This window comes from Lactuca serriola, chromosome 6, assembly GCF_051521515.1.
Source record: "Lactuca serriola cultivar US96UC23 chromosome 6, Lser_US96UC23_V15, whole genome shotgun sequence".
Lineage (NCBI taxonomy): Eukaryota > Viridiplantae > Streptophyta > Magnoliopsida > Asterales > Asteraceae > Lactuca > Lactuca serriola.
The window spans coordinates 3,654,984-3,680,734 of record NC_136413.1 but is presented as its reverse complement, the minus strand read 5'-3'; the positions used below and the strand labels follow the sequence as shown (position 1 = coordinate 3,680,734).

The following is a 25,751-nucleotide window of genomic DNA, read 5'->3' as shown; positions in this document are numbered from 1 at the left end:
AACGGTCTTACGTCCGGGCACATAATCAACCAAATTCCAAACTTGGTTATCATACATGGATTGGATCTCGCTATCCATTGCCTCTTTCCACTTTGCAGACTCCCGGCCTGCCATGGCTTCCTTATAGCTATTAGGTTCATCAAGATTTATTAGTGTACCATCACTAATATACGTGTCCCCTTCGGTAGTAATATGAAAACCATAAAACTGGGGATGAACTCTAAATCTATCGGAACGTCTAAGAGGTAAGGATTCGTCAACCGGTTCAACCGGAGTTTCCTCCTCGGGTTGAGTGCCAGCGGTAGAGGTTCCTTCATCTATCGACTCTTGAATCTCTTCAAGCTCGATTTGCCTCTCACTGTCTCCTTGGCTTATGAGTTCTCGCTCTCGGAAAACTCCTCTCCTCGCAACGAAGACAACATTGTCCTTCGGTCTATAAAAGAGATATCCAAAGGATGTTTGCGGGTAGCCGATGAAAATACATTGCTCACTTCGAGGTTCAAGCTTGTCGTGAGTATCTCGTCTTACGAAAGCCTCGCAACCCCAAACCTTGATATGTGCCAACGAGGGAGCTTTCCCTGTCCACATCTCGTGAGGTGTTTTGGCAACCTTCTTAGTAGGGACTCGGTTAAGGATACGGGCGGCAGTCTCTAAGGCATACCCCCAAAAAGAGATAGGTAGTGAAGCACAACTCATCATAGAGCGAACCATATCCAATAAGGTTCGATTACGCCTTTCTGCCACACCATTCAACTGCGGTGTCCTAGGAGGCGTCAATTGCGAAACTATTCCACACTCCTTGAGATAATCGTGGAATTCAAGACTTAGGTACTCTCCTCCTCGATCGGATCGAAGCATCTTGATTTTCCTGCCCAATTGATTCTCCACTTCATTCTTGAACTCTTTGAACTTTTCCAAGGTTTCTGACTTTTGCTTGATTAAATAGATATACCCATATCTACTATAATCATCGGTAAAGGTCACGTAGAAGCGGTTTCCATCCTTCGTGGTTGATCTAAACGGTCCACATACATCGGTATGTATTAGGTCCAATAGACCTTCACCCCTTTCACATGTACTTGTGAAGGGTGATTTAGTCATCTTTCCAAGTAAACAAGACTCGCATGTGTCATCTTCCCTAAGGTCGAATGACTCCAACACTCCATCCTTTTGGAGTTGGTCTATGCGTTTCTTGTTGAGATGTCCAAGACGACAATGCCACAAGGATGCTTTATCCATACTAGTGGAAGAATCTATATTCAAAACATCATTTCCTAAGTTATCAACAATCATAACAGTTTCATATATTCCATTACACGGTATAGCTTCAAAGTAAAAGACACCATTTAGATAAGCCAAAATAGAACCATTCTCATTATTAAAAGAAAATCTAAATCCTTGTTTATATAAACCATGAAATGAAATGATGTTTCTAGCCATTTCTGGCGAATAGCAACAATTGTTCAAATCTAAACACAAATTATTCCTAAGCACTAAAGAATACACTCCAATCTTGGTCACAGGCGATGATCTTCTGTTCCCCATGATTAGATTGATTCTTCCTTGCTTCACATCCCTACTTCTTCTTAGTCCCTGCACATTAGAACAAATGTGATAACCACAACCGGTATCAAGAACCCAAGAAATAGCATGATTAGAATTGTTAGATTTAATTGTGTATATACCTGCGAAAGATGGCTTGATCTTTCCTTCTTTGATTGCTTGCAGGTACTCTGGGCAGCTTCTCTTCCAATGTCCTATCTTGTGGCAGTGGTGGCACTCTGCCTCCTTCGGGTTAGGACAGGGCTTAGCGGGATCAACTTTGGTCCCACTAGAAGAGGCACCATCTCGGGCTTTGACCTTGCGATAGTTCTTCGATGAGGCCTTCCTCTTCTTTCCCTTTCCTTGACCAATAGCCAAGACAGGAGCAGCAGGCGGATTGGGAGTTGGCGCAATAGACTTGTCTTTGAAGTTGCTCTCAGCAACCCTCAAGAGACCTTGGAGTTTGCTTAGGGTGACCTCTTCCTTGTTCATGTGGTAGGTCATCCTAAATTGGTTGTACATCGGAGGCAAAGAGTGAAGCACCATGTCGATCGCCAAGTCTTCTCCAAAGTCAACATTTAACTTACGAAGGCGGTCAACATACCTTTGCATCTTTTGCAAGTGCACGGTAAGAGATTCTCCATGACCCATCTTAGCGGAAATCATGTTAGTGAAAATCTCATAATGCTCTTGTCTCGCATTCTGGTGGTACCTCTCCAATAAGTCTTGGTGCATCTCGTACGGGTACATGTCCTCGTAGGACTTTTGGAATTCAGAGTTCATGGTAGCAATCATGATGCAATGTACCTTCGTTGCATCTCGGTCATGAGTCTCAAAAGCGGTTATTTCGGCTAGAGTAGCGATTTCGGGGTTGATTTTCTCGAGCTTCTCATCAAGGACATACTCCTTATCCTCATAGCGAGCAATGGTGCAAATGTATCTTATCCATTTGCTAAAGTTCGTTCCATCGAAGGCGACCTTTTGGCAAAGGCTCATCAACGTGAAAGAACTAGCAGCAGCGTTGTTTGCGTTCGACATCTACAAAAGAAAAGGACAAAGATAGATTAGAATAAGAATCCCTAATTATCACCCAATAAGAAAATTAGGGCTAGGATCCAACAATAACATTTACATACTAGAAAAGGGATGCCGTAATCTAACATGCAAATAAATTGAAGGTAAGTGAATGACGATTCACTAATTCTCCATCACATAACTTAACTATTAGTCCTAAGTGTATTGAGAATTCCTAGGTTCGAATGAGATTCATTGAAACTATTCAATGGCATGTTTAAATCTCGATATGCCCCTCTTGTTTGTGACTGGGATACCGAGGATCACAAAGCGGGTGTGAATTACCATGCAAATTCACATGGTGCCTTCATTGTAACGATCACCTATTAGATGTGCCGGTAAACCACACACGCTCCATCGAACTATGATAAACAATGAATCACCCTTTTCCACCTTTGCTTAGAACCAATTAGTGTGCCGGTAAACCACACACGCTCCACTAACTTCTTAGCAAGGGTGCAAAGTGTAATTTCATGGGATTGCATCAATTCACTTTTCCTAAAGTAACTAAGATTGGGAAATTTTATAAAATTGTGTAGTTACTTTGTATCACTTATTATACTTTTAATGAGAGGATGAGGTTGCCCTATCCTACCCGTTCGGCTAACGACCCTCCACCAATCAAGCAAGCGGTGGGTGTGAGTGTACACCCATTAAGCGCCATTTTATAGGCCGCAACCTTATACCCACCTTATAGATCGGCTTCGTGAATGAGGCCTACTAACGGTAAGACTAGCATTTAGTTATACATACATACATACATACATACATATATATATATATATATATATATATATATTATTCTAGTAATATCATATTAGTATAGGGTTGTATTTTAAACCTTTTAAAATCTAGGGTTTGAAATTTAAGTTGTCTAAATTAAAACTTTTAATCACAAATATAAATTTCAAAACTTGAGGGCAAGTTTTAAACATTTAAAACACAGATGATCAAATAACAAATAATTCCAATTAACAATTAATATCCTAATTATCTATATTTGATTTTATTCAAGATTTCTTTGAAAGATAATTACCAAAATAATTAAAATAATTAATTAATTATCATACAAGGAAATCAAATATTTTATTAGTTGATAAATACCTTTAACTAGATCAAGATAATAGCCATATATATCAAAAAATCGGATTTAGATTGATCTATTATGATTAAGGTAAGTTTCCATAAGATAACTATGAAAAAATCCCGAATCTGGCCATTCCTGACGCCTGGACTCGCCGAGTGCACAAAGGGACTCGCTGAGTCAGGCCTACTCGCCGAGTCCACTTTGGAACTCGCCGAGTCCATGACTCAGAAACCAAAAAAATTGAATTTTGCAGGTTTGTTTCAGTTAATTAAGCAACAATTTAAAGAAAACCAAGCAAGTCTCTGATACCACTGATGGGTTTTAGCCATAAGAACTTTCCTATGTGCGCATGCAAAACCCTAATGCTTGGATCTAGGCTTTCTAATTAAACATGCTTTGAATCCAAGACTTCTAATGGCTAATTAGGTTAAATAACAACATTGAAACAGATCTAGAACCATACCTTTGAATTCCTTGTTGATCTTGTTGTCTTGGAGCTTCTAGAGTCACAATTGTCACTCCTCTAATGGCTTACAAACACCAATAGCAAGAAAGATGACTTAGTAGAGAGGAGAGGGGAGGAAATTGGCCAGGGCTCTCTTACTTTAGGTTAGGTGCCGATTTCCCTTGCCCATGGGATCTATTTATACTTGTAGACTCCTTAAGGGTTACAATCTAAACCCTAATTGGATAATCTTCTCTTAAGGCTATCCAAATCCTTTCCTTAGATAAGTCATGGACGATTTTGAAGCTATCCTAGCTTCTAGAATCCGTCCCTTGTATATCTATATGGATTTACAGTCTAAAGCTTAACTATCAAACAATTGACAGTTTATACCCCTTTATTTAATTAATCTCTTTAAGTCACCAAATTAATTCCAATTAATTCTATGACTTATATTAATCAAATAACAATATATTATTCTTTATACTATTCCCATAATATATTAATAATATTTACTCTCTCTTGATAAATCATCATGTCAAGTTGCTATGGTGAAGGCAACCCAAAAGGACCATGCACAACCGGGTCAAGTACTTGCCTAATATAGTTGCAGCCTTAGACACTATTCCAACACATATAACCAGGATACAGATCTAACCGATCACTAACATAACAACCATCCTATAACTAGGATACCGATCTAACAGATCACTAACATAGCATAATCCTATAAACCAGGATATCGACCTAGTAGTTCACTAAGCATATCACCATCCTAACTACCAATATGTAAATCAATAAGCATATCATGCAATAAACACAGATATAGATCCGATAAGGGTCGACATTGGTGCCTTAGATCCTAATGATATAGTGAGGAGAACTCACCTCACAAGTAGCTCGAAGTGAGAAAGTCAAACTTCACCAAAGGCAGCTCCAAGTCCAACACCTACATCCACCGATGATCCACTTCCATAAATTTTCAAATCACCAAAATACCCCCATAAGTCAAACTGGTCAAGCCTTGTTCATAGTCAAAGTCAACAGTCCATGTTGACCCAACTCGTCGGGTGCAGCTAGCAACTCGTCGAGTTCCTTAAGAACTTAGAAAGTTATAAAACCCTAACCGACTCGCCGAGTTTCCAACCAACTCGTCGAGTCCATGCGTGTCCAAAAGTCGGGGAAAACCCTAACTGACTCATCTAGTCCTCTTACTGACTCGCCGAGTTTATGCATAATCATATACGGGAAACCTTCATCCGACCCACCGAGTCGGCTAAGCGACTCGTCGAGTTCATTTAGTCCATTACTTATACAAATGTTTTTAAGCCACCCCGAAGCTCTATATTGCATATCCAACCTCTTAGGCATGGTTTCCATGTAAAGTTGAAAACTTTACGTACATGCGTGGTCCTAAATGCCAAAACTAGACTAAGGGAAGGGTTAACTCAAAGGGAAAGGCCCAAGCTTGCCAAATCTCATAACTTTATAGCTATAGGGACCAGGGGGAGTCTAGATCTAAAGTCACAACTTCAGATCTTGCCCCAATACTCGAAATGACTCCCAATAAGCCAAAAATCAGTCTTAAGCTCTTAATGCTTAAGATCATAAGTCCAAAATACAAATCTAATCCTTAAAAGACGTCTAGAGCCATAAAGTCACTGACTTGGTGACTTTGCATACCCTAAAAGATCCCAACTTCAAGATATAGCATTATACTTGTCACAAAATGGCATAAACTCATGCATGGATGGATCTAAACCTTAAAGGTGAAAACTTTATGCATCTAGAACCTCATAAACACCAAGAGTGGCAACTCAAAGCTCCTAGAGTGGTATCAAACTACTAGATCTCATTTATGTGCCAAAGAGGGACAAAAACTCAAACAAAATAAATCTAAACCATCATTGATCAAGTTCATAGCTTTTTACCTAAAATAAGTTGAAAATGAAGCAAAAGGTCGAGATCCACAAGCTCCTCCTTAATCCACCACATTGCACCAAGCTTCTACTTCTTGAACATGGATCAAAGCACACCGAAATGGACACTATAAGCTTAAAATGCAAGAGAGAGGCTTAGGGTTTCAAGTATAGGGCTAGGAGGACAGAGGAAACTAAGAAAATAAGGGTTCCATGGCCCATAATGATGTTTATATAGTGTCCACACTTGAAAATTAGGGTTTTCATTAAACCATGAGTACACCCCGCGTACAAGGCTGTATGCCCCGCATACGCATACGAAACCCTGTCCAAGCCTTCGCATGAGGCCGCTAAGCGTACCATTTGGTACGCCCCGTGTACTCACTTTACAGCTTGTACGCTAAGCGTACCTTGTGGTACGCCCCACATACAACTCAAAGACTAAAATGCATAAATAAACTCAACAAGGGCAAAAGAAAAACTTACCAGGACTTAAATTTTACATATTTAGCCCTTAACATGGGAATTGTTTGCGTTTTTGACCCTTGATTATGAGGAAGGGTGCTAGTATGGCCGTAGTGGCAATATGGTAATTCTGATCAGGATTAGTATGCTGAGCGTACGTTGTGTACGATGGGTGTGTTAGGGCGTGCCCTAGTACGCTAGGCGTACACCTCGTATGCGGGGCGTACTTGACGAAATGGCAAACCCTAATTTTTAGGGTTTGTTCCATATTTAAACCTCATTATAACCTCATATCTTATTTCGTCTTTAGCCTCCCTCTGTGAGAAACGACACCAATTAAACCCTAAGTGAGAGAGTGCATTTTGGAGACCTTTGGAGTGTTTAAAAATGTTCTTGAAGAAGAAGAGATTGGTGAGAAGAGCTTGGAGTTTGGGAAGCATCTTGGATCTAGGATTTCCTTTTTGTTAGCAACCTCCTAGAGGTATATTGTTTGCAACTTGATCACTCCATCTTATATATCTAGACATTTATCCTTTAAGGCACTTTTTGTCTCAAATATGGTGATCCTTGTGCATGGCATGTTCTTGACCCAATAAGTCGTCCTTTTAGACCTTAGAAAGGGTCTTAAGTCATAAAAATGTGGTCTTGATGGTTAGTTTTGATCCATGCATGCTATTGGGGGTATTAATGCATTAAGATGTTGAGTTTTTGTGTTTTAAGCACGTAATGGACATGTAAAGTCATAAAGTTGGAAACTTTATGACTCTTGAGGACATTTTAGCCTTGGATCTTTAATCGGAAACATTAAGCCGAAGAAATAAATGTTAAATGGATTAAGAAGAGGGCAACTGCATACACTGGGCGTACTGTAGGGTATGCTGCACGTACGCAAATATGGCCCTGATGCCTCGGACGCTTGTACACCCCTCTTAGAAATTCAGACCTCAAGCTTAAAAATTCAAATCCTGCCAAACAACCTCTAAGATGGGTAAATGACATATCCATTCTTTCAAAGAGTAGTTTTAATGAATTAAAAAAGAAATACATACAAAATTTTCTACACTCCCTTACATCAATCAAAACCCGTTTTTAATACACACAAAAACATCAGATAAAAACTTATTTTTACAAGAAAATAATCAATAAACAATTATTTAGACTTCACTTCTTCATTCACAACTAAAACATAAAATCCAACATTTATCCACATTGATCTAAGAAAATAATAAAATCAAAGCCAACTACAGTCTTACCAATCATAAAACGGTTGTTGAGAACCAATGTTGTAGAAGAAGATCCAAAGAGACAAGAGGTGAAAATAGGAGAATACGTCGAACCCGTTAACCACTTCCACATCACGAGTTTTCCAGACTTTCTACACAAATAATATATCTTCACATAAAAATTTCAAAATTAGGAAGACAAACGCAACCAAATTTTAATAAACAGATGAAAAAGTGAGCAGAGATCGTGGGAATGGAGACCGGAGTAGATAACATTTGCTTCAAGTCGTTCCCATTAAGTTACAATTCGAAGGAAATCATAGCAGGAAGAGATAAGTGTATTCAACCTTTCAAAATTAAATTCCATAATAACCTCCTTAATTCAAGCCATCTAAGGCGATCAAGAACCAACAAATAGGAGTCGAGATTCGGGAAATCGAGATTAAAAATAGTTGTTAAACTTTGAATTTTAATAAGCGTTGAAGTTTCAAATTTGAAATTTGTAAATTCCTTAAAACCAGGGATCCATTAGATATTGAGTCGAGGGGTAAAGGATATACTTAATAGTTATTTTGAAATTTTTTGAGTTGAAGATATGCCACGTGGCAAAAGAAAATGACTCTTTTATTAGATATGGAGATTCAAATATATAATAGGTATGATATAGTTTATATAGGTATTTTATAGTTTATTAGTAATTTTTATAGATAAAATTGATAAATTATCAACCATATTCAACCATATTGGTTGATAAAAAAACCATATGATTCCATATTTTAATGAGAAAACAAATAGTTCACTAAACGTAAGACCAAAAGAAACACACATTGCTATATTGTTACCCTAGCCAAACAAGACACCGCAAGGTTAGGGTTTAAGACGAGAGCTCCAACCCATCTACCTCTTTCTTGAAGAAATGGGGAAGAAGTCCAAAGAATCCAAAGCTGAAATCCCTAATTCTTCAGCTTCAGCTCCATCAGGCAATATTTTCAAATCCCTTTTTGGTGGCGGTCTAGAAGAACCCAATAATCCAACTTCCGATTCAATCTTCTCGGATTCCAATCCGTTCCGAAGCAAACCCGCCAATGAATCTCAATCAATTCCTCAAAAACTCCAAGAAGTTCTTCGACTAGACATCGATAGTCCACAAAAGAATGACGCCAAGATCCCCGATTCTGTAAACACATTGCCGAGCAAGAGGAAAAGGAAAGAGAAGTTGCCGGAATCCATCGACTCAGATGATTCTGACATCGAAGGAGATGTCAAGAAATCAAAAAAGGAAAAAGGGGTTGTTTCAGAAGGTTCAAAAAGCTCGAGCTTTGATGAGGAGAAGAAGAAGAAGAAAAGGAAGAGAGGCGAGGTTGAGGCAGAGTACGAAGAAAGAAAATACGGGGCGATGGATGTGGATTTGAAAGAAGATGAGGGGGTTAAAGGAAAAGTTGGGGGGAAGAGGAAGGAGTTGGATAAGGGAGAAGATCAACTTGTTCCCAAAGAAGGATTTGATGATGAAGAAAAGTTATTAAGGACTGTGTTTGTGGGAAATTTGCCATTGAAGGTGAAGAAGAAGGCATTGATGCGAGAGTTTAACCAGTTTGGAGAAATAGAATCCGTTAGGATTCGGTCTATTCCTTTGTTAGACGTACGTTTTCTTATACATGTTTAAATCCCAAGTTTATATGAATCTGATTTAGTTTATTGGTTTTTTTACAGGACAAGACTCCAAGAAAAGGTGCTATAATCAAGAAGAAAATCAATGATGCTGTTGACAGGTTATTCAAACAAACAACATATTTCTTGTTATTGATTTGTGTTCTTCTATAATCCATGTCCTTACTTAATCATGAATCTGTTCATTAAAGTTAAAATCCTTCGTGAAATTCAGGGTTAATGCATATGTTGTTTTTAAGACAGAGGAATCTGCGCAAGCTTCTTTGTCACATAACATGACAGTTGTAAGTTTACTGTTTTGATTTCAATTTTCCCCAAGTGAGCTCATTATTAGCATACAGAAGAAGTAAACTAAATTATTGGAAAAAACTTAAATAATTTTATATATTATGTTGGATATATTTTTATATGTAGGTGGGAGGAAATCATATTCATGTGGATAGAGCCTGTCCACCTCGCAAGAAATTGAAGGGAGAAAACGCAAATGCCCCACTTTATGACAACAAAAGAACTGTGTTTATTGGCAACCTTCCTTTTGATGTCAAGGTAACATTTCTCTTATGAATCAGGGAAGGAATGGAATTGGTCATTCCTGTTTATTTTGCCTGACGAAATGGAATCAACCATTCTTGAAGGAACGTGATTCCTTTCCTTTTGTTAATTTTCATTCCTTAGCCAAACGGGTGTTTTTGCTCCCATGCTGTCATGGAATGGAAAATTGCAATAAATAAAAGTTTAAACCACACACACACACACACACACACATATATATATATATATATATATATATTTTCTAATTAATCTTTTTGTTACTTATTCCAGGATGAAGAATTGTATCAGTTGTTTAATGGTTTCAACAATCTAAAAGACTGCATTGAGGCAATTCGTGTTGTGAGAGACCCGGGTACAAGCTTGGGAAAGGGCATTGCTTATGTTTTGTTTAACACAAGGGTATGCATGTCTTTTCACGATAACCCCCAAAAAAAAATTTAATAAAATTATCCAAACATAAAAGTGTTTGTTGTATATTATTTCAGGAAGCAGCAAATACAGTTGTTAGAAAACATAAACTGAAGATTCGGGACAGGGAGTTGAGGTTGTCCCATGCCATGAAGTCAAATCCAACACCGCCGGAATCATCATATGGCAGGAAGGCGGCGGCGGTTGTGGGCGGCAACACCTCTTATCAGGGAGTACGAGCCACCAAATCTGGCGGGGAGAAGAAGTTTGCTACAAGAGTGACTAGGCCTGTGAGGAGTGAATCAAGAAGTGAAAATGGGGTGAAGAGGAAGGTGCGATCGGAAAAGAGGCCGGCGGTGTTGGCTAGGAAGGCGGCGGCAAATGCAGCTAGAAATGGCGGTGATGGCGGCGGTGGAAGTGGTGGTGTGAAACGCAAGAAGACAGAAAGCCGAACACCACAGAGTAATGGGCAGAAGAAGAAAGCCAGGACATTTAGATAGGTGTGTTGGCATGTTATAGGTTTTAATTGAATTTGTTACAAAGAATTAAATTTGATAATATCATTTCTTTTCATGATATGGTTTTTTCCTTGCTCTTGTTTGATTCTGTTTTTTCTTCCAAGAAGTTATTGTTGAGGTCTTTTACTTCCCTTTACATTAATTACATCATTTTTGTTATGAGATTTTGGTAATGTTGATAGGCCTGATAGACATAAAAATAAAGGGAAATTTGCGAAAAAGTCCCAAAATTTTGTCCAAGTTTATGATTTAGTCCTAAATTAAATTTTACTTATGAAAAAGGACAGATTACCGGCTAATACACTCAGTTTGGCCCTAACAACCGGTAATCCTTATAAGAGCCGGTTACCCCAGCTCATTGACCTTATCACCCTCCATTAAACACCCCGTCATCAACTCCTCTGTAAAAAACCCCTTCTTACCCTCCATCAAAGCAAGACGTTACCTGAGAAGAATCGAAGGTAAGAAAATCCACGTGGTCCTCCAGTATCGTGTTTCCCTTAAAATATTTGATTAATTTTTGTTTTGTAGTGATAATGGAGACAGTAGATGACTTCGATACCATTGACGTGGAATTGGATGAGTTTTTCAAACACAAACAAAGAAGTCGATGCAAAGATGAGTTCCTAAATACTCTCACAGATGAAGCGCTTGACGAATGCACCATACCTGAGATAAACCTAAATGATTTTGAAGGAATGTCGGAAGATGAAGCACCGCAGGAAAAGCAGAGTGATAGTGAGGGTGACGATGAAGACAAATTTCAGTTTCAATACTCAACCCATGATCCAAAGGTGAAATGGAATAATATGAAGCCAGTTCTTGGAGAGAGGTATGAATCACCACACCAACTAAAGCTTTGTTTGACAAATTACTCTATAAGTAGGGGTTATCCAATTAGGTTCAAGAAATGTGATAGTGTAAGGCTCGTGGCTGTATGTGCAAGTGACCCTGAGAAATTTCAATGTCCCTTTGTGGTAAGGGCCTCATGGATGAGCACTGAAAGAACATTCCAAATCAAAAAAATGGTTGAGCAACATACCTGTGTTAGGAATTTCCGTAGACTGTATATGGGTGAATAATGTGTGTCCAGGAGCTATTAAGAAAATGGATGAGTTTGCTTTTGATATCAAGTAAGTATTATGTTCATCCTAGTGGTTTGAAACTGTTAATGTGTACACTAATTAAAACTGTTAATGTGTTTGCAGGACTTGGTATGTTCATCCTAGTGGTTTGAATGCTTTTGAAGTGAGAAATGGCTTCCACTCATATGGAGTGAACTTAGAGGGGATGTACTGTACATGCAGACTTTGGGAGTTATCTGGGATCCCCTGTGTCCATGCACAAGCAACCATAATTTACACACAACAGGATCCAGCTAGATTCATCAGCACATGGTTTGGTAAGGACAAGTTCTTAAGTGCTTATGAGTCTAACATCCTTCCTGTTAATGGCAGTAATATGTGGGAACCAACACCTTACACCAAACCACTACCACCTATTGAAAGAAGGATGCCAGGAAGGCCTTGTATGAAAAGGAAAAGGCATGTCTCTGAGCATCAAGACAGGTTTTCCCAAGTCTCCTCTAAGGGTGGAACTGTCCAACGTCAGAATTGTATGCAAATGGGGCACAATAAAGTGTCTTGCAAGAATCCCTCAGTCCAACCAACACCAAAGCCTAAGAAGAAAATAGGAAGGCCAAGGTTGAATCCAGAATTGACCAATTGCACTAGACTTGGGAGAGGTGGTGGAAGAGGTGGTAGAAGAGGTGGAAGAGGTGGTGGAAGAGGTGGTAGAAGAGGGGGTAGAAGTGGTGGAAGAGGGTCTACCAGTGTTTATGAAGAAGGTGAAAGTTCTGGGAAAAAAGAACCTGGGATTGAGACTCAATTTTTCACCCAAACAACACCTAATGTTGAGAGTCAATTTGTCACCCAAACAGCACCTACTGTTGACAGTGACCATGTATCAGAAACACCAGGAAGTTGATGTTAACATTGATGATGAAGGTGATGGTATTGATATGGCTGACCTGGATCAAATAATGAGTGATTTGAGTTACCTTAGAGAGTCAAAATACAGTGAAGCAGAGATCCTTATGTGTCTTAATATCACCCAATCACAACTGAGAGGATTTGATGCTTTGATTCACCAATCCAAACAAGCTGCAAAGGTATATATTATAACATTGACAGTGAATTTTATTTTTCAATAACATAACTAACTTGTATTCTTTCTAATGCAAGGAAACACATGAGGACAATGGTGAAGATGTACCAGAAACACAGGAGGACAATGGTGAAGATGGAGCTGAAGAATCACAGGAGGACAATGGTAAAGATGGAGCTGAAGAATCACAGGAGGAGGGTATTGATGATACTCAAGTTAGGGTTAGAACTCAAGTCAGGGTTAGAACAAGAAAAACTTCTGAAAGGATCACCAAAAACATGTTGAAGAAAATTGTGATTGACAAGAAAGGAAAAGGAATGGCTCCAGAAAAACCACTTAATTTGGATTAGATTGGTTAGGATTTAAGCAGTTATATGGGCTACTTGGGCAACTTTGTTAGGAAGCCCTTTTTGGTAAATTTGTTAATATGCCCTTTCTTTTGTAAACAATATACAATATGGCTGCATTGTTAACACTTTGGGACTTCAGATTGGGCAAATTTGTTAGGAAGCCCTTTTTGGTAAATTTGTTAATAGGGATATGCCCTTTCTTTTGTAAACACTTTGGCTGATTTTGGTATGTTTTGTTGATGTATAACTTACATCCATTTTGTTCATTTGTTCATTATGTTATATTGAAAAACATCCTTCATTTTGTTCATTTTGTTGATGTATAAATTATGTTATATTGAAAAATATCCTTCATTGTACATTGCTCAAACAGTAGGTATCCAATAAACCATTTTTCATTCAACAAAATACAACTTACATCCAACTGTCATTTAACAGTTTTACAACAACTTAAAACTACTTCAACATAATCCACACAATCACCAACAAACACAAAAAAAACCCAATCTTCCATTTTTCACCTTCACCTTGTACAGGAACCTCTTGAATGCCATTGTTGTGAAAATCTACAGCTTCGTCCACAAATTCTTCCGCAAACTCATTGTGTACTTGAATGTCATAATTGTGAAACTCCATCAACAAGTTTCTGTACCAGTTGTTTGGTAATGGGGGATCGACCCAAGCAAAATACTTGCAATCTTTTTCCTCATCCTGTTATATATGAAATAAAACCTAATTGGAAGACATTTGAGATGTAATTAAAGAGATTTAAGGGATACTTACCCGAAAATTAGGGCAGCCGATGAACCTCCTTCCAGGGTTTGTTGGCCTCCATGATTTCCACTTACCAACGGGATCTTCACAAAAGCATGTTGTCCTTAATGCTTGCCTTCGTGATTGGATATTGCTCCTATTTCCCACTGAGCTTGAAGATGCCATTTTGCTTTGATGGAGGGTAAGAAGGGGTTTTTTACAGAGGAGTTGATGACGGGGTGTTTAACGGAGGGTGATAAGGTCAATGAGCTGGGGTAACCGGCTCTTATAAGGATTACCGGTTGTTAGGGCCAAACTGAGTGTATTAGCCGGTATGTCCTTTTTCATAAGTAAAATTTAATTTAGGACTAAATCATAAACTTGGGCAAAATTTTGGGACTTTTTCGCAGATTTCCCTAAAAATAAATGACATTTGGTTTCTAGCATAGGAGACAAGGTGTATAATATAAGCCCCCATTCTTGTTTGGTACTTAAAAATTGTGTCGGTAAAGGGAGCCCCATTCTTGTCAGGTTAGCCGGGCACTATAAGGTATGGAGATGATTCCACGCGTGGAATTTTACGTGGAAGGACTAATTACTATGTGAACACCGTTGAATTCTTCTTTAGTCGTCTTGTGGAGTGGGTGGTAGGGATGTCAGCGGGACCAAATGGGAGCGGAAATAGTTGCCCCACCCCCGCTCCTGAAATCAGTTGTTGCCCTCGGTCCCGCTCCCGGATCCTCCGTTTACATAGACCCTGGTCCCGCCCCCGATTACCTCTATCGCCCCTAGTCCCGCCCCCGTTCCCTTGTTCCCCCCGGTTTATAGGCTTAAAATTTGATTTTTTTTTTGCTAAAAAACTGCTTTGTTTTAGGCTTAAAAAACTATTTTTAATAACTTTAAAAGCTTAAAACCTAATATTTTACAAACAAAAAAAATTAAAAATCCAACATTACAAAATGACAATTCCAACAATCTTACAAATATAAAATACTATAAATCCAACATTACAAATATAAAATAATTACATGTCCAAAAATATATGATCAATTCGCTATATCTTCAACATCCATTAATTGGAAACGGAAAAGTGAAATCTACACTAAACCTAAAATTAGAAAATCTATATTGTATATTTATTTTATATTAAAAATATATATTTTTACATAAATATACAACCAGGGCCCCCCGGGAGTACGGGACGGAAATACCGACTCCCGATCCCGGTCTCGAAAATAAACGGGGTTTAATATTGCCCCCGTCCCCGCTCCCGGTTTTTTTTTTTTTTTTTTTTTTTATTTTTTTTTTTATTTAAATTTAGTTCCGTACGGTATCGGGTCCCACGGGGGTTTTTGACATTGGCTTCACAGGTCTTCTCTCTCTCTCTCTCTCATGAACATCGCCCCCTTCGGTAATGATGTTGTGAAATGAGGTGGCACCATCTCCACGCGTTACCATACCTGATAGCCTCACAGTGAACTGTATTTTTTTTCTTTGTAAAACACCAAATATATTATAAAAAACTAGAAGATGCTAGAAATACAAAATTACATAGAGGAAGTGACGCTACTTAGCTGTGTCAAAAAAACCCGAACCCAATTAACCCGACCTGATCCGAACCCAAATAAGGTAATTAGGGTCGGATTTAATACTCTTAACCGGGTTATTCGGGTTAACCCGAAACCCGAAACCCGAAACCCGAAGTCGGGTTTCGGGTTAACCCGAATAACCCGATTAAGAGTTTATTACCAAAACTTTTTTTACTGCGTTGAAGGACATGAATTCTAGATCCCATGAGATTTTACAACTAATATATATTTCTTATTTAAACAAACCAGATAGTAAAATTATTATGTATAGAGATGTATAAAATGACATAACTTTCCTCTCCTCTTAATGCAATACCGTTGTGTTGTAACAGTTTTACCAATTTTATTCAGCGTTTACATTACCAATATGGTAAAGAAAACTCCAGAAAACTCCAAAAATTCATCTCGTATACCAACTTTACATTTTAAGTCCCTATACATGTGGATTATGTATTAAAATGACACAACATAAAATTCATCTTACATTTAAATCTCAACCCAACTAACCCGATTAACCCGACCCTATTAACCTGAAACCCGATTAACCCGAACCCGACTAACCCGTACCTTACTAGGGTCGGGTTTCGGGTGAATATTTTTTTCTAGAAAAACCCGACTAACCAAACCCGTTTAACCCGAAACCCGATCTGGTTAACCCTATTAACAACCCTATACTTGAGTTATAAAGTCAACCAACTTAATTAATTTGAAGTGTAACTTTCGTATGAAAGAACCAAAATAAAGACAAAGATTCAATGTAATTAAAAATAGTAACTTTCTTTAATTTTAACCGTTCCAAAAACCGACTCGTTTCGAAACTTCCATAACATCGCTATCAGTGTGACAAACACTACATCAAGACACTTCTTTTGGATTGTACTAAACATGGGTGAGTTTTCTTAGGGGTGAACTTGATACTGTACACTATAATGTTAAAACTAAAGTTTTCTTTTAAAACAATTTATATGGGAAAACTATTAATAAACGCGAATACCTTTGAAAAGAGTATTTAAAACCATAGCTTTCAATGTTAATTATAACAAAATCGCTTGTAAAGTATAGCATTCTTGATATCAAATACTTCTAAACAACAATATGTTAAAACTTTCAAAACACATTATTAGAATTACTAAAAGTGTTTCATAAACCAAAATCTGAAAGTCATATCCGAGGTTGCATTTTTAATGTCATAATGATATTATAGCCAAAATTCCTAGAGAATGCAAGCACTGTCTATAATCATGCCATATTCTTTCATCTGTTTATCCTAGAGAGTCCTAAAAAAGATTAATAAACAACGGCTAAGGGAAAATCATACACAATACTCATCATTATATCTTCACAAAACACATACTTTCACAAAATCACATAACACGTATGGTTGGTACCGACTACAGTCCTATCCTCCATCCACCTCCCCCCGGGAACAACTCCTTATCCCCCTTTTTGGGAATAAGTTAACATTACACATATTTATATTTACTGGCAAAATCAACACAATAAGATATCATTTGAGTGACACTAATGAGGTGAGTTGAATGAACTCCCCATCTATGAGCACCTACAAACCATACCAATAATATACACTTAGATCGTTCCTCGAATCATTACTTGATAATACTTATATTGTACTTTATTTTTACTCTTACATTCAGAATTATTCTTATATTATCATTTTTTTGAAACGGCAAACTATCCTATTCCTAATTTAATCCTAAACACCACTTATGCTTCCTAGTGAGACTTGAACCCATGACTCTCTCATTTGAGAGAGTAACTTCTTACCGTAAGAAGGCCCTTTGGTTATTATCATGTTATACACAAATTTTTTTTTTTATATCATTATATAAGCATTAATTGGCATTAATTCATTAGTTTATATACTCTTATTTTCATGTACTTATACTATTTGTGTGTTTTTAATAAGTATACATACCATTCGTACCTTATCATATTATACATTAGTATTACTTTTTCTTCTTCCTTCAACATTAGGTACTATTGTTTCCATATTAAACCTTATATGATCATTTTGTGTTTCAAGCTCACACCTTTTCACTTTATTACATATATTCATCCTTTTATTTTAGTAATTCAACCATATGTATACTTGTTAAGTGATAAGTATTATTTTACATGCTTTTACACATAATATTTTACTTTACCAACCTTTAGCATCCTAGTAAGGAATCATGTGAATTAACTACGTCATTGTTAATGAAGTTAACTATGTCAACAAACAAATATTTCATAAAGTGTAGCTCTTGGTTTGTGAGTATGAATTAACTATGTCATTGTTAATGAAGTTAACTATGTCAACAAACAATGCCTTGTCCTTTAGCTGGTTTGAAGCCTCCCAGCCTGAGTATGACATTGTTGATGCATTTATTTACCAAATCCTCCCTATGTGGGATACAACATGCAATATGCTCCATCTTGAGCATTAATGCCAAACGACTCATAATAACCATAATTTGTAACTTATGTTCTCATCACATCGATAATGTCATGCCTACTTTTGACAACCCTAGTCACCTAAGACTTTGTGGACACCTTCATCCTAATTTCTTAAATAAAATTAGATGGCACATGGACACCTTACGTCTCATTCTGTTGTAGGATACACTAATATCTGGCGTATCACAACTTATTTTGTTAGTAGCAGATCTCCTTATGAGAAGGACATTATAACGGGAAACGATATAGAAACTGAAAATTCTTTGGAGAAACTTGAAGGTGGATATAAGTGAAACTTTTAGGAATAAGGTGGTCTTGTAGGTGGTAGTTTGTACCAACCAAACAAGAAATAAAGAACAATTATCAAAAAGTAGAATTCGAACCATAATAAAGGCAACCAAATACACACTTGGGATGTTGATATGGAAGGCCAAAATTTTTTAATCTGCATAAATTTGCTTTAAAGAGTTTTTATAATGTTATGAACAAGAGGAAAAAGGCGGGGTGAAAGAAAGATAAAAGAACACCAAACGAAGTAATAATGACTATAATCAAGGTCATGACATATGGGGAGATGTATAGGAATTTACATACCAATTAGGGGAGAATGGAATCTACAAGCTAGAAAAAGCCAAAGATAAAAGACAAAGTGACATAGATAACGCTAGGTATATTAAGGACAACAACGACCAAATTTTAGTAGATGATGAAGAGACTAGGAGGAAGTATGTTATCTATTTTTATTATTTATTTAATGAGGGAACTCTGACCATGAGGGTCATGGATATGAATGTTAAGGGATTTGTAGGGAATAACTAAATTCTCAATAAGGGTTCGTGGAAGATGATTAGTAGTATGGAAGTGAACATGGATATAAAGAGGATATGGAGAAACAAATCCATATGGACATATCTAAATACTATTAATACATGGCAATGAATTAGGGAAGAAATGGTTAGGTGGTGACGAACCTTTTTAACATCATATTAGACATAACCAAGATCACCGGGGAGCATAGATTTAGCACTATGATGTCGATATATAGGAACAAAATGAGATGTCCAAAGCTGTAAAACTATAAAGGTATTAAGTTACTTAAGCATACCATGAAATCTATACGAGAGAGTTCTAGAGGCCAATGTAAACCTCATTATGATCGTTTTAGAAAAACAATTTAGTTTCATACCAACAAGGTTAATGACTAAGACGATCCACCTCCTTATATGGCTAATAGAGAAATATAAGAAAAATATTAAGGATATCGAAATGGTGTTAATAAAATTGAATAATGCCTATGATAACATATCTAGGGAGAAAATTAGAGGACCTTGGAAACTACCGGTTCATGACATGTATTGTTGGTGTACAACTTGTTTCTAGACCCTAATAAGTGTCATATAGTATTTCATGATGAAAATTGGGTTTCATCAGCCTGTATATCTTTGCTCAGATCTTGGACGAGATGTCCAATGATATTGTGCCTTGGTGTATGCTTTTTGTAAATGATATTATATTGGTCATTGGTGGGACTGAGTCGAATGCTAGGTTGGATATTATGAGAATAACATTGGAAGGGAAGATGTTACTAATCAACACTGCTCAGATAGTGTATTTATGGTGCAATTCAATATGGAGAGGAAAGATAGAGTATATGTATGTATTAGGGATCAAGTTCTACATTCAAATGAGAATTTCAAATACATGAGGGAGTTGATATGTAAAGGAGAGGGAGTGGAGGTTGGTGTTACCCACCACATAAAGGCGGGCTGGTTAAAATGGAAATGGACCATACAAGTCTTGTGTGATAAGAGGATCTCAGTTAAAATGAAAGTTAATATTTTCAAGGTTGAAGTTAGTCCGAGTATGATCTATGGATCTAAATGTTGTCTAAGAAGGAGCATGTAAAGAAGATGTAAATAGCATAAATAAGGATGTTGAGGTACATGCGCAACATTTTTTTGATAAGAATTCAAATGTGACAATTAGAAATACGTTGGGAGGGATACCAATCATCAAAAACGTTGAGAGAAGAAACACTTCTGGACATGTCCAAAGCTATTAAGGAAGATGGTTAGAAATGTGGAGTTGATCATAATGCATGGGACAACAAAGAGAGGAAACCAAAGAAGGAAGTAAGAAGATACCGTGAGATTCGTCAGAAAAAGAAGCTGACGCTTCCAAAGACATAACCTCATATAGGAAGGTGTGGAGGCACACTATTGGATCTTTTTGTATACATTCCCCTTGTTTTCTTCTTCTTTTTCATTTAGAATGCTCTTTCTTGCTTCTCCTCCCATTTTACTCGGCAACGTTCCCTTTTTACCCACCTGATCACTATATGTATTTTCTTTTGTTAATGTTTTTTCTATATATTATTCTACAACTTGCATATGCTAACTCATCGTCTTATATGACCTATTACAAATTCCCATTACAATGCTGAAGGTCATCCATGAACATAATCGCTTTACCCTAGGTAAAGTAATAACCAAAGATATCTATCCCTTCTTACATCATCCTAATGAGATTATATCCCTGTAGCTGTATAAAGACAAAAATATACACGTACCACCGCACTAGACGTTTCGAGAAAGAAAACAAAAAAAGTGTTTTTGAAGGTTCCAGTGAATTACTTTGGTTTAGTTGTCACCATGTTCACGTCTTGGCCCAATTTCAAGCGTTACTTACCCATGCTCACTCGTTAATAGAATGTCCATTAATCTTACCATGGTCGCGAAAATTTCTTTTGCCATTGAAATACGATCCGAATTCTCAAAGAATCCTCGAAGCCCTATCATTACATTTGCCACTTACATTAATGCCTAAAGATGCATACGCCTCATCTAAGAATCACAACTATATAAGAAAATATCCTGAAATTTTGAATAAAATAATGGCCAATTACATAAAAAAAAAAAAAAATCAACCCAAATCCATCCCCATCATATTTGGACATCCATGTTTCCGAATCCATAAAAATCTCAACTTCAAGTCATTATCATAATCGGGACCACTTTCAATAAAACGACGATGAAAATATAAATATCCATTTAGATACAACATATAATAATTATTGCGTTATATTCAAAACGTCTTGCAAAATCTCGTTACATAAATGCAAAGAATTTGATAGCATGCTTTCAAATCCTTCATTTACTTTTGTTCAATAGACCACCGGCATTTTCTCAAAACCGAACAAAACTATTTTGATCACATTTAATGAAAAATGTCTTTCATATTTACGTCCCATAAAAGAAATTTTGTAGTAGTCCTATCTAACAAAGGAATTCAAATATCATAGTTGCTATTTTAATGAAGAACCCAAATACGAGAGATGCTACTAAAATCAAGAAACTCTGAAATGCTAATTGGATAGCACTTGTTGATAACAATAATAAGAATAGCCGATATAATATAATAGGAAACATACCTCTATACTCTTTCTATGTATGCGTTATGATCCTATGAATGTGTAGAAAAAGATTGTCACAATGTTTTGCATCCACGATTAAAAGTTAAAAGTTTCCAATAGCAGAAGATTTAAACACGTAATTATCCAGACAATTGCTAATAAAAAAAACTAAACTGCATTGCAAAGTTTATCTTTAACATCACTACACAAAACACAAGTCTTTTAAACATGAACCGGGTTCCAATTTGATGCTAGATCTGTACGACACCACAAGGAAACACTATGCATTGTTCTTGTTGCTTATCAGTGTAGGTGTAATGGAAACAAGCCCTATCAGAAACAAAGTCCCTATAGAATGCATGTCATACAAGTCCCCAATCGACCTCAATTCACCAAGAGCAATTCCAGCCTATTAATATATATATAAAAAAAACACATTTACAAATTACAACTCACACTCATAAAACAAATCTTACAAAGTTTAAGACAATTAAAGAAAGAAAAGAAAAATTTACCCGAACAGTTACATAAGCTGCTGGAATGAGGCCGAGTGAAGTTGCCAAGAAGAATATATGATATGGAACATCAACAATTGGTGACGCGACATTAATAAACGTATTTGGCAAAGTCGGTGTCACCCTTAAGAAAAGCATGTAATTCAGAAGCCCACTTCGTCTTTTTGCCACCTGAGTATATATGGAAAGCAGAGCATCATTATCATATAAGATGATAACATCGAGAGTTGGAGTTGAGAACTTAGAAATGACTATTTTGTCCTCACCTGGTTTTGGAAGAAAACAAGTTTATCAGGCCAGAGAGATGAGATTAAGGGTCGCCCGATTAATTTTGATAGAAAGTAGCAAGAAGAAGCACCAGCAGTTGCAGCAAAGACAACTAAAGCTACACCTTTTAAGACACCGAAAAGGGATCCTGCAAGTAATGACATGAACACAGTTCCTGGAATCATGAATGTTTGCATGAAGATGTAGACTGTGCAATATCCAACAAGGACTTGCATTGTGTAGTCGCTTGTGTAGCTCTCGAGATGCTCCCTATCATGAAAAGGGAATGTACTTTCAGAAACAAACACACACTAGAATTGTGATCAAATCGCCATGGATTTGCAGATATAAGGTGTTTTCAAGTGAAGAACTTTGATCTAATTGACAATTGAACACCCATTTTTGAAACCCCCAAATATGACAAGAGATCGATCAATTTCAGAAATGTTTACAGGTGAACTTTCCATGTTTTTAGTCAAATGCGCGCTACAACTAGCACTTTTTTCAGAATACAAGTAACAAGATTGCGATTCATAACAAACTAGTAACGTCGTAAGTTTAAGGAAAAATATTAAATCTTGGGTGAACCCCATTATGAATAATACAGTAGATCCAGGTTTTAATGGTGATTAAGTAAAGGGTATGTGGGAAATCGAATACCGGAGAATATGAAGATCTTCGATGGTTCTTGGAAGCTTGAGGAAGCTGTAATCGGAATCCGGCAATGTTAGGTAAACTCCAGCGAGACCAACGACGAAGCACAAAACGACGCCGGATGCACCGGCCATTTCGAGAAACGTTAATGGGAATCTTGAGTCTGCTGATTGTTTGATTTTCCTTTCATTCTTATCATCAATTGATCTCATTGAAGTCGAAGAAGTCCCAAGCTGTTCTTGTTCCATGGATTACAATTCTTCTTCTAGTTTTCTATTTCCAAAACACAAAAGGACTTATAAGAAGATCATGAAATAAACTAAATTGAAGAATGATGAAGATTGTTACAAACCAAAGCAGTGAGTTGAAGGCAAGAAATCCAAAGGGGAGAAAGAAGAACACCCTTCTTCCTGGATTAGATTTCAAGACCCTCTTCTCTCACTTATACACAACGTTTCAAGTTTAATTTCTCAAATATTAATGATAATATGTATTTTTGTAGAAATTATATTTTGTTATTTTTATTCCTTTTTAATGTTTAATATGATTATTTTATTTTCAGATTAGTTAGAAAAATCAATAGACTTTTATAATATTATTAATAAGTGTAATATTATTTTTTAACCATTTGGTGTAAATAATTTCTTAATTTTCTTATATTATATAAAGATGACCACTAACTTGTTTTTTGTTTCTTTCTTATTTTAAAATAAAAAAATGGAAACAAAAAGCAAATAAATGTGTTGGAGTAATGTTTCCGCCACCCCCACTTTGAAAAGCAAGTATGAACTTGAATTAAGGTTATCACATTTTAAACTAGACTTGACGGCGTATCACAATATTATAATACTATAAGATTTATTTTGCCACATTAATTTCTCATGAGTTTTGTTAATATTTTTGAAATAAATAATATCTACACGTTAATTTTTGTTATTATTTTTACAAATTTTAAAATTAAAAAATCATATAATACTTATAGTTATATATACAAAATATTAATTGTAATAAATATGATTGTAAATTGCAATATATATATATATATATATATATATATATATATATATATATATATAAAGTGAATATACCCTTAAGGATATATAAGCTTAGGTACCAAAACTCATCATATTGTGTCGTTTTCTATCATATATACACATTGTAATTGTCCAATATTATTTTAATTTAACTTCTAACTTAATTTAATTTCAAGATTTTTATAAATTTTACGTGTATCTTCTTTTTACATAATTTTCATTTTCAACTATAATATATATAGCCTAGTAGGCGTTCGACATAAAAATGTGATATAAGAAGAAAATAATAGTGAAATTTCGAAAATTTTGAAAGTAAATCAAGTTAGGAGTTGAAATTTAAGAACATTATAATGAATATATAAAACAAAACAACGTATTATAGTGGGTTTGGGTACCTAAGCTTATATACCCTTAAGAGTATATTCACTTTTCCCATATATATATATATATATATATATATATATATATATTATGCATTATTAACATTTATTAAATAATATTAAAAATTTATAAGATACAAGTGTTAAATATCACCAAGGCATTATAATTAGGTGCAGTTCGAGAAGATATAGTACTTGGCATTGTTTTATTTGAATGTTTCGTTTGTTTAATTCGGGCATTAAAATTGCTTATGAGTTATTTAGTCATTTCAAACATCTTTCATTTCTTTTTTTATAAAATAAACCCATTTAATAAGATAACCTTGTTATAATATTCTAACAAGAAAAAAAATGATATGTACAAATCACATATATATTCATATTTCATATATATATATATATATATATATATATATATATATATATATATATATATATATATATATATATATATATATATGATACGTATCACTAAAACACCTCATAATGAGATTTGAAAAAAAAAAAAAGCTTGAAGGGATATAACGCCGCTCATCGAAGAATATTCGATAAAATCGAGGTTGAGATAGCCAAGTGAGCCATGATGTTTCACGTGATGCTAAAAATGCTATAATACCGACAAAATACGCACATGGCCGACACCCTTTTCTACATTTTATTTTATATTTTATTATTAAACGTGTTTGGTTTTATTTTAAAACAATCCTCTCTAATAATAATAATATATATAATATATAATAATGTATAAGTATTTGGTGAGTGATTAACTGATTATAAATTTATTTAATTATATTCTCTATCTTTATTGCTGTAAGCCTGATAATTGTCAACGGTTTCAGTATCCATTCAACTAAAATACGATAAAACTACTGGTATTTATGTTTATACAAACGAATAAAACATAAATATATCCGTATAATAAAATTACTTAATTTGAATGAGTTAATGTGTTAATCTGTTACAATTTTTTCCCATGCAATACTCAAAGATTCGAAAGAATTCACTGTAGTCGTTACAATATTATTATTTAATACAAGCTTTAAACTCAAAGCACAATATCGATCTGTTAATTTTAAAATTAACTAAAATCATGCTAAACTACTCTATAACTGTTGTAGTAATTAATTAGTATGTCTATTACACGTATCACAATTTATCCAAGACGTCTACATGTGTCAATGCAAGAAATAACAAGTGTTATCGTTTGGGTCATATTGTTGCATCATGCATGGATTTTAGCAACGTGAACCATGCATAAGAAAAAGGACGAAAT

General features: G+C 35.8%; 3 protein-coding genes across 3 annotated transcripts; 2 read left to right on the top strand and 1 right to left on the bottom strand.

Annotated features, from left to right (window-relative positions):
• Positions 1-8,574: 8,574 nt before the first annotated feature.
• LOC145057990 (RNA-binding (RRM/RBD/RNP motifs) family protein) lies at positions 8,575-10,961 on the top strand. Its single transcript, XM_079005907.1, has 6 exons — positions 8,575-9,394; positions 9,466-9,524; positions 9,638-9,707; positions 9,838-9,969; positions 10,246-10,374; positions 10,461-10,961. The coding sequence occupies exons 1-6, from the start codon at positions 8,672-8,674 to the stop codon at positions 10,881-10,883; spliced, it is 1,536 nt and encodes a 511-aa protein (XP_078862033.1). The 5' UTR covers positions 8,575-8,671; the 3' UTR covers positions 10,884-10,961.
• A 1,090-nt stretch (positions 10,962-12,051) lies between these two features.
• Positions 12,052-13,629, top strand: LOC145058396 (uncharacterized). Its single transcript, XM_079006310.1, has 2 exons — positions 12,052-13,071; positions 13,145-13,629. Exons 1-2 carry the CDS (start codon positions 12,739-12,741, stop codon positions 13,415-13,417), a joined length of 606 nt encoding a protein of 201 aa, XP_078862436.1. The 5' UTR covers positions 12,052-12,738; the 3' UTR covers positions 13,418-13,629.
• Positions 13,630-21,724: 8,095 nt separating this feature from the next.
• LOC145058153 (putative membrane protein At4g09580) lies at positions 21,725-23,545 on the bottom strand. The gene is made up of 5 exons (XM_079006065.1): positions 23,417-23,545; positions 23,071-23,337; positions 22,410-22,680; positions 22,144-22,314; positions 21,725-22,037 (listed from the first exon to the last, which is right to left on the bottom strand). Exons 2-5 carry the CDS (start codon positions 23,310-23,312, stop codon positions 21,909-21,911), a joined length of 813 nt encoding a protein of 270 aa, XP_078862191.1. The 5' UTR covers positions 23,313-23,337; positions 23,417-23,545; the 3' UTR covers positions 21,725-21,908.
• Positions 23,546-25,751: the final 2,206 nt, after the last annotated feature.

Excerpts from the sequence above, each read along its gene's own strand:
- LOC145057990 (XM_079005907.1), top strand. The coding sequence starts at position 8,672 with ATGGGGAAGAAGTCCAAAGAATCCAAAGCTGAAATCCCTAATTCTTCA. Across the intron at positions 9,525-9,637 it reads ATCAATGATGCTGTTGACAG|GGTTAATGCATATGTTGTTT; the intron begins GTTATTCAAACA and ends CGTGAAATTCAG. Across the intron at positions 10,375-10,460 it reads ATGTTTTGTTTAACACAAGG|GAAGCAGCAAATACAGTTGT; the intron begins GTATGCATGTCT and ends ATATTATTTCAG.
- LOC145058396 (XM_079006310.1), top strand. The coding sequence starts at position 12,739 with ATGAAGAAGGTGAAAGTTCTGGGAAAAAAGAACCTGGGATTGAGACTC. Across the intron at positions 13,072-13,144 it reads AATCCAAACAAGCTGCAAAG|GAAACACATGAGGACAATGG; the intron begins GTATATATTATA and ends TTCTAATGCAAG.
- LOC145058153 (XM_079006065.1), bottom strand. The coding sequence starts at position 23,312 with ATGGAACAAGAACAGCTTGGGACTTCTTCGACTTCAATGAGATCAATT. Across the intron at positions 22,315-22,409 it reads TTGTTTTCTTCCAAAACCAG|GTGGCAAAAAGACGAAGTGG; the intron begins GTGAGGACAAAA and ends ATATATACTCAG. Across the intron at positions 22,038-22,143 it reads CAGCTTATGTAACTGTTCGG|GCTGGAATTGCTCTTGGTGA; the intron begins GTAAATTTTTCT and ends ATATATTAATAG.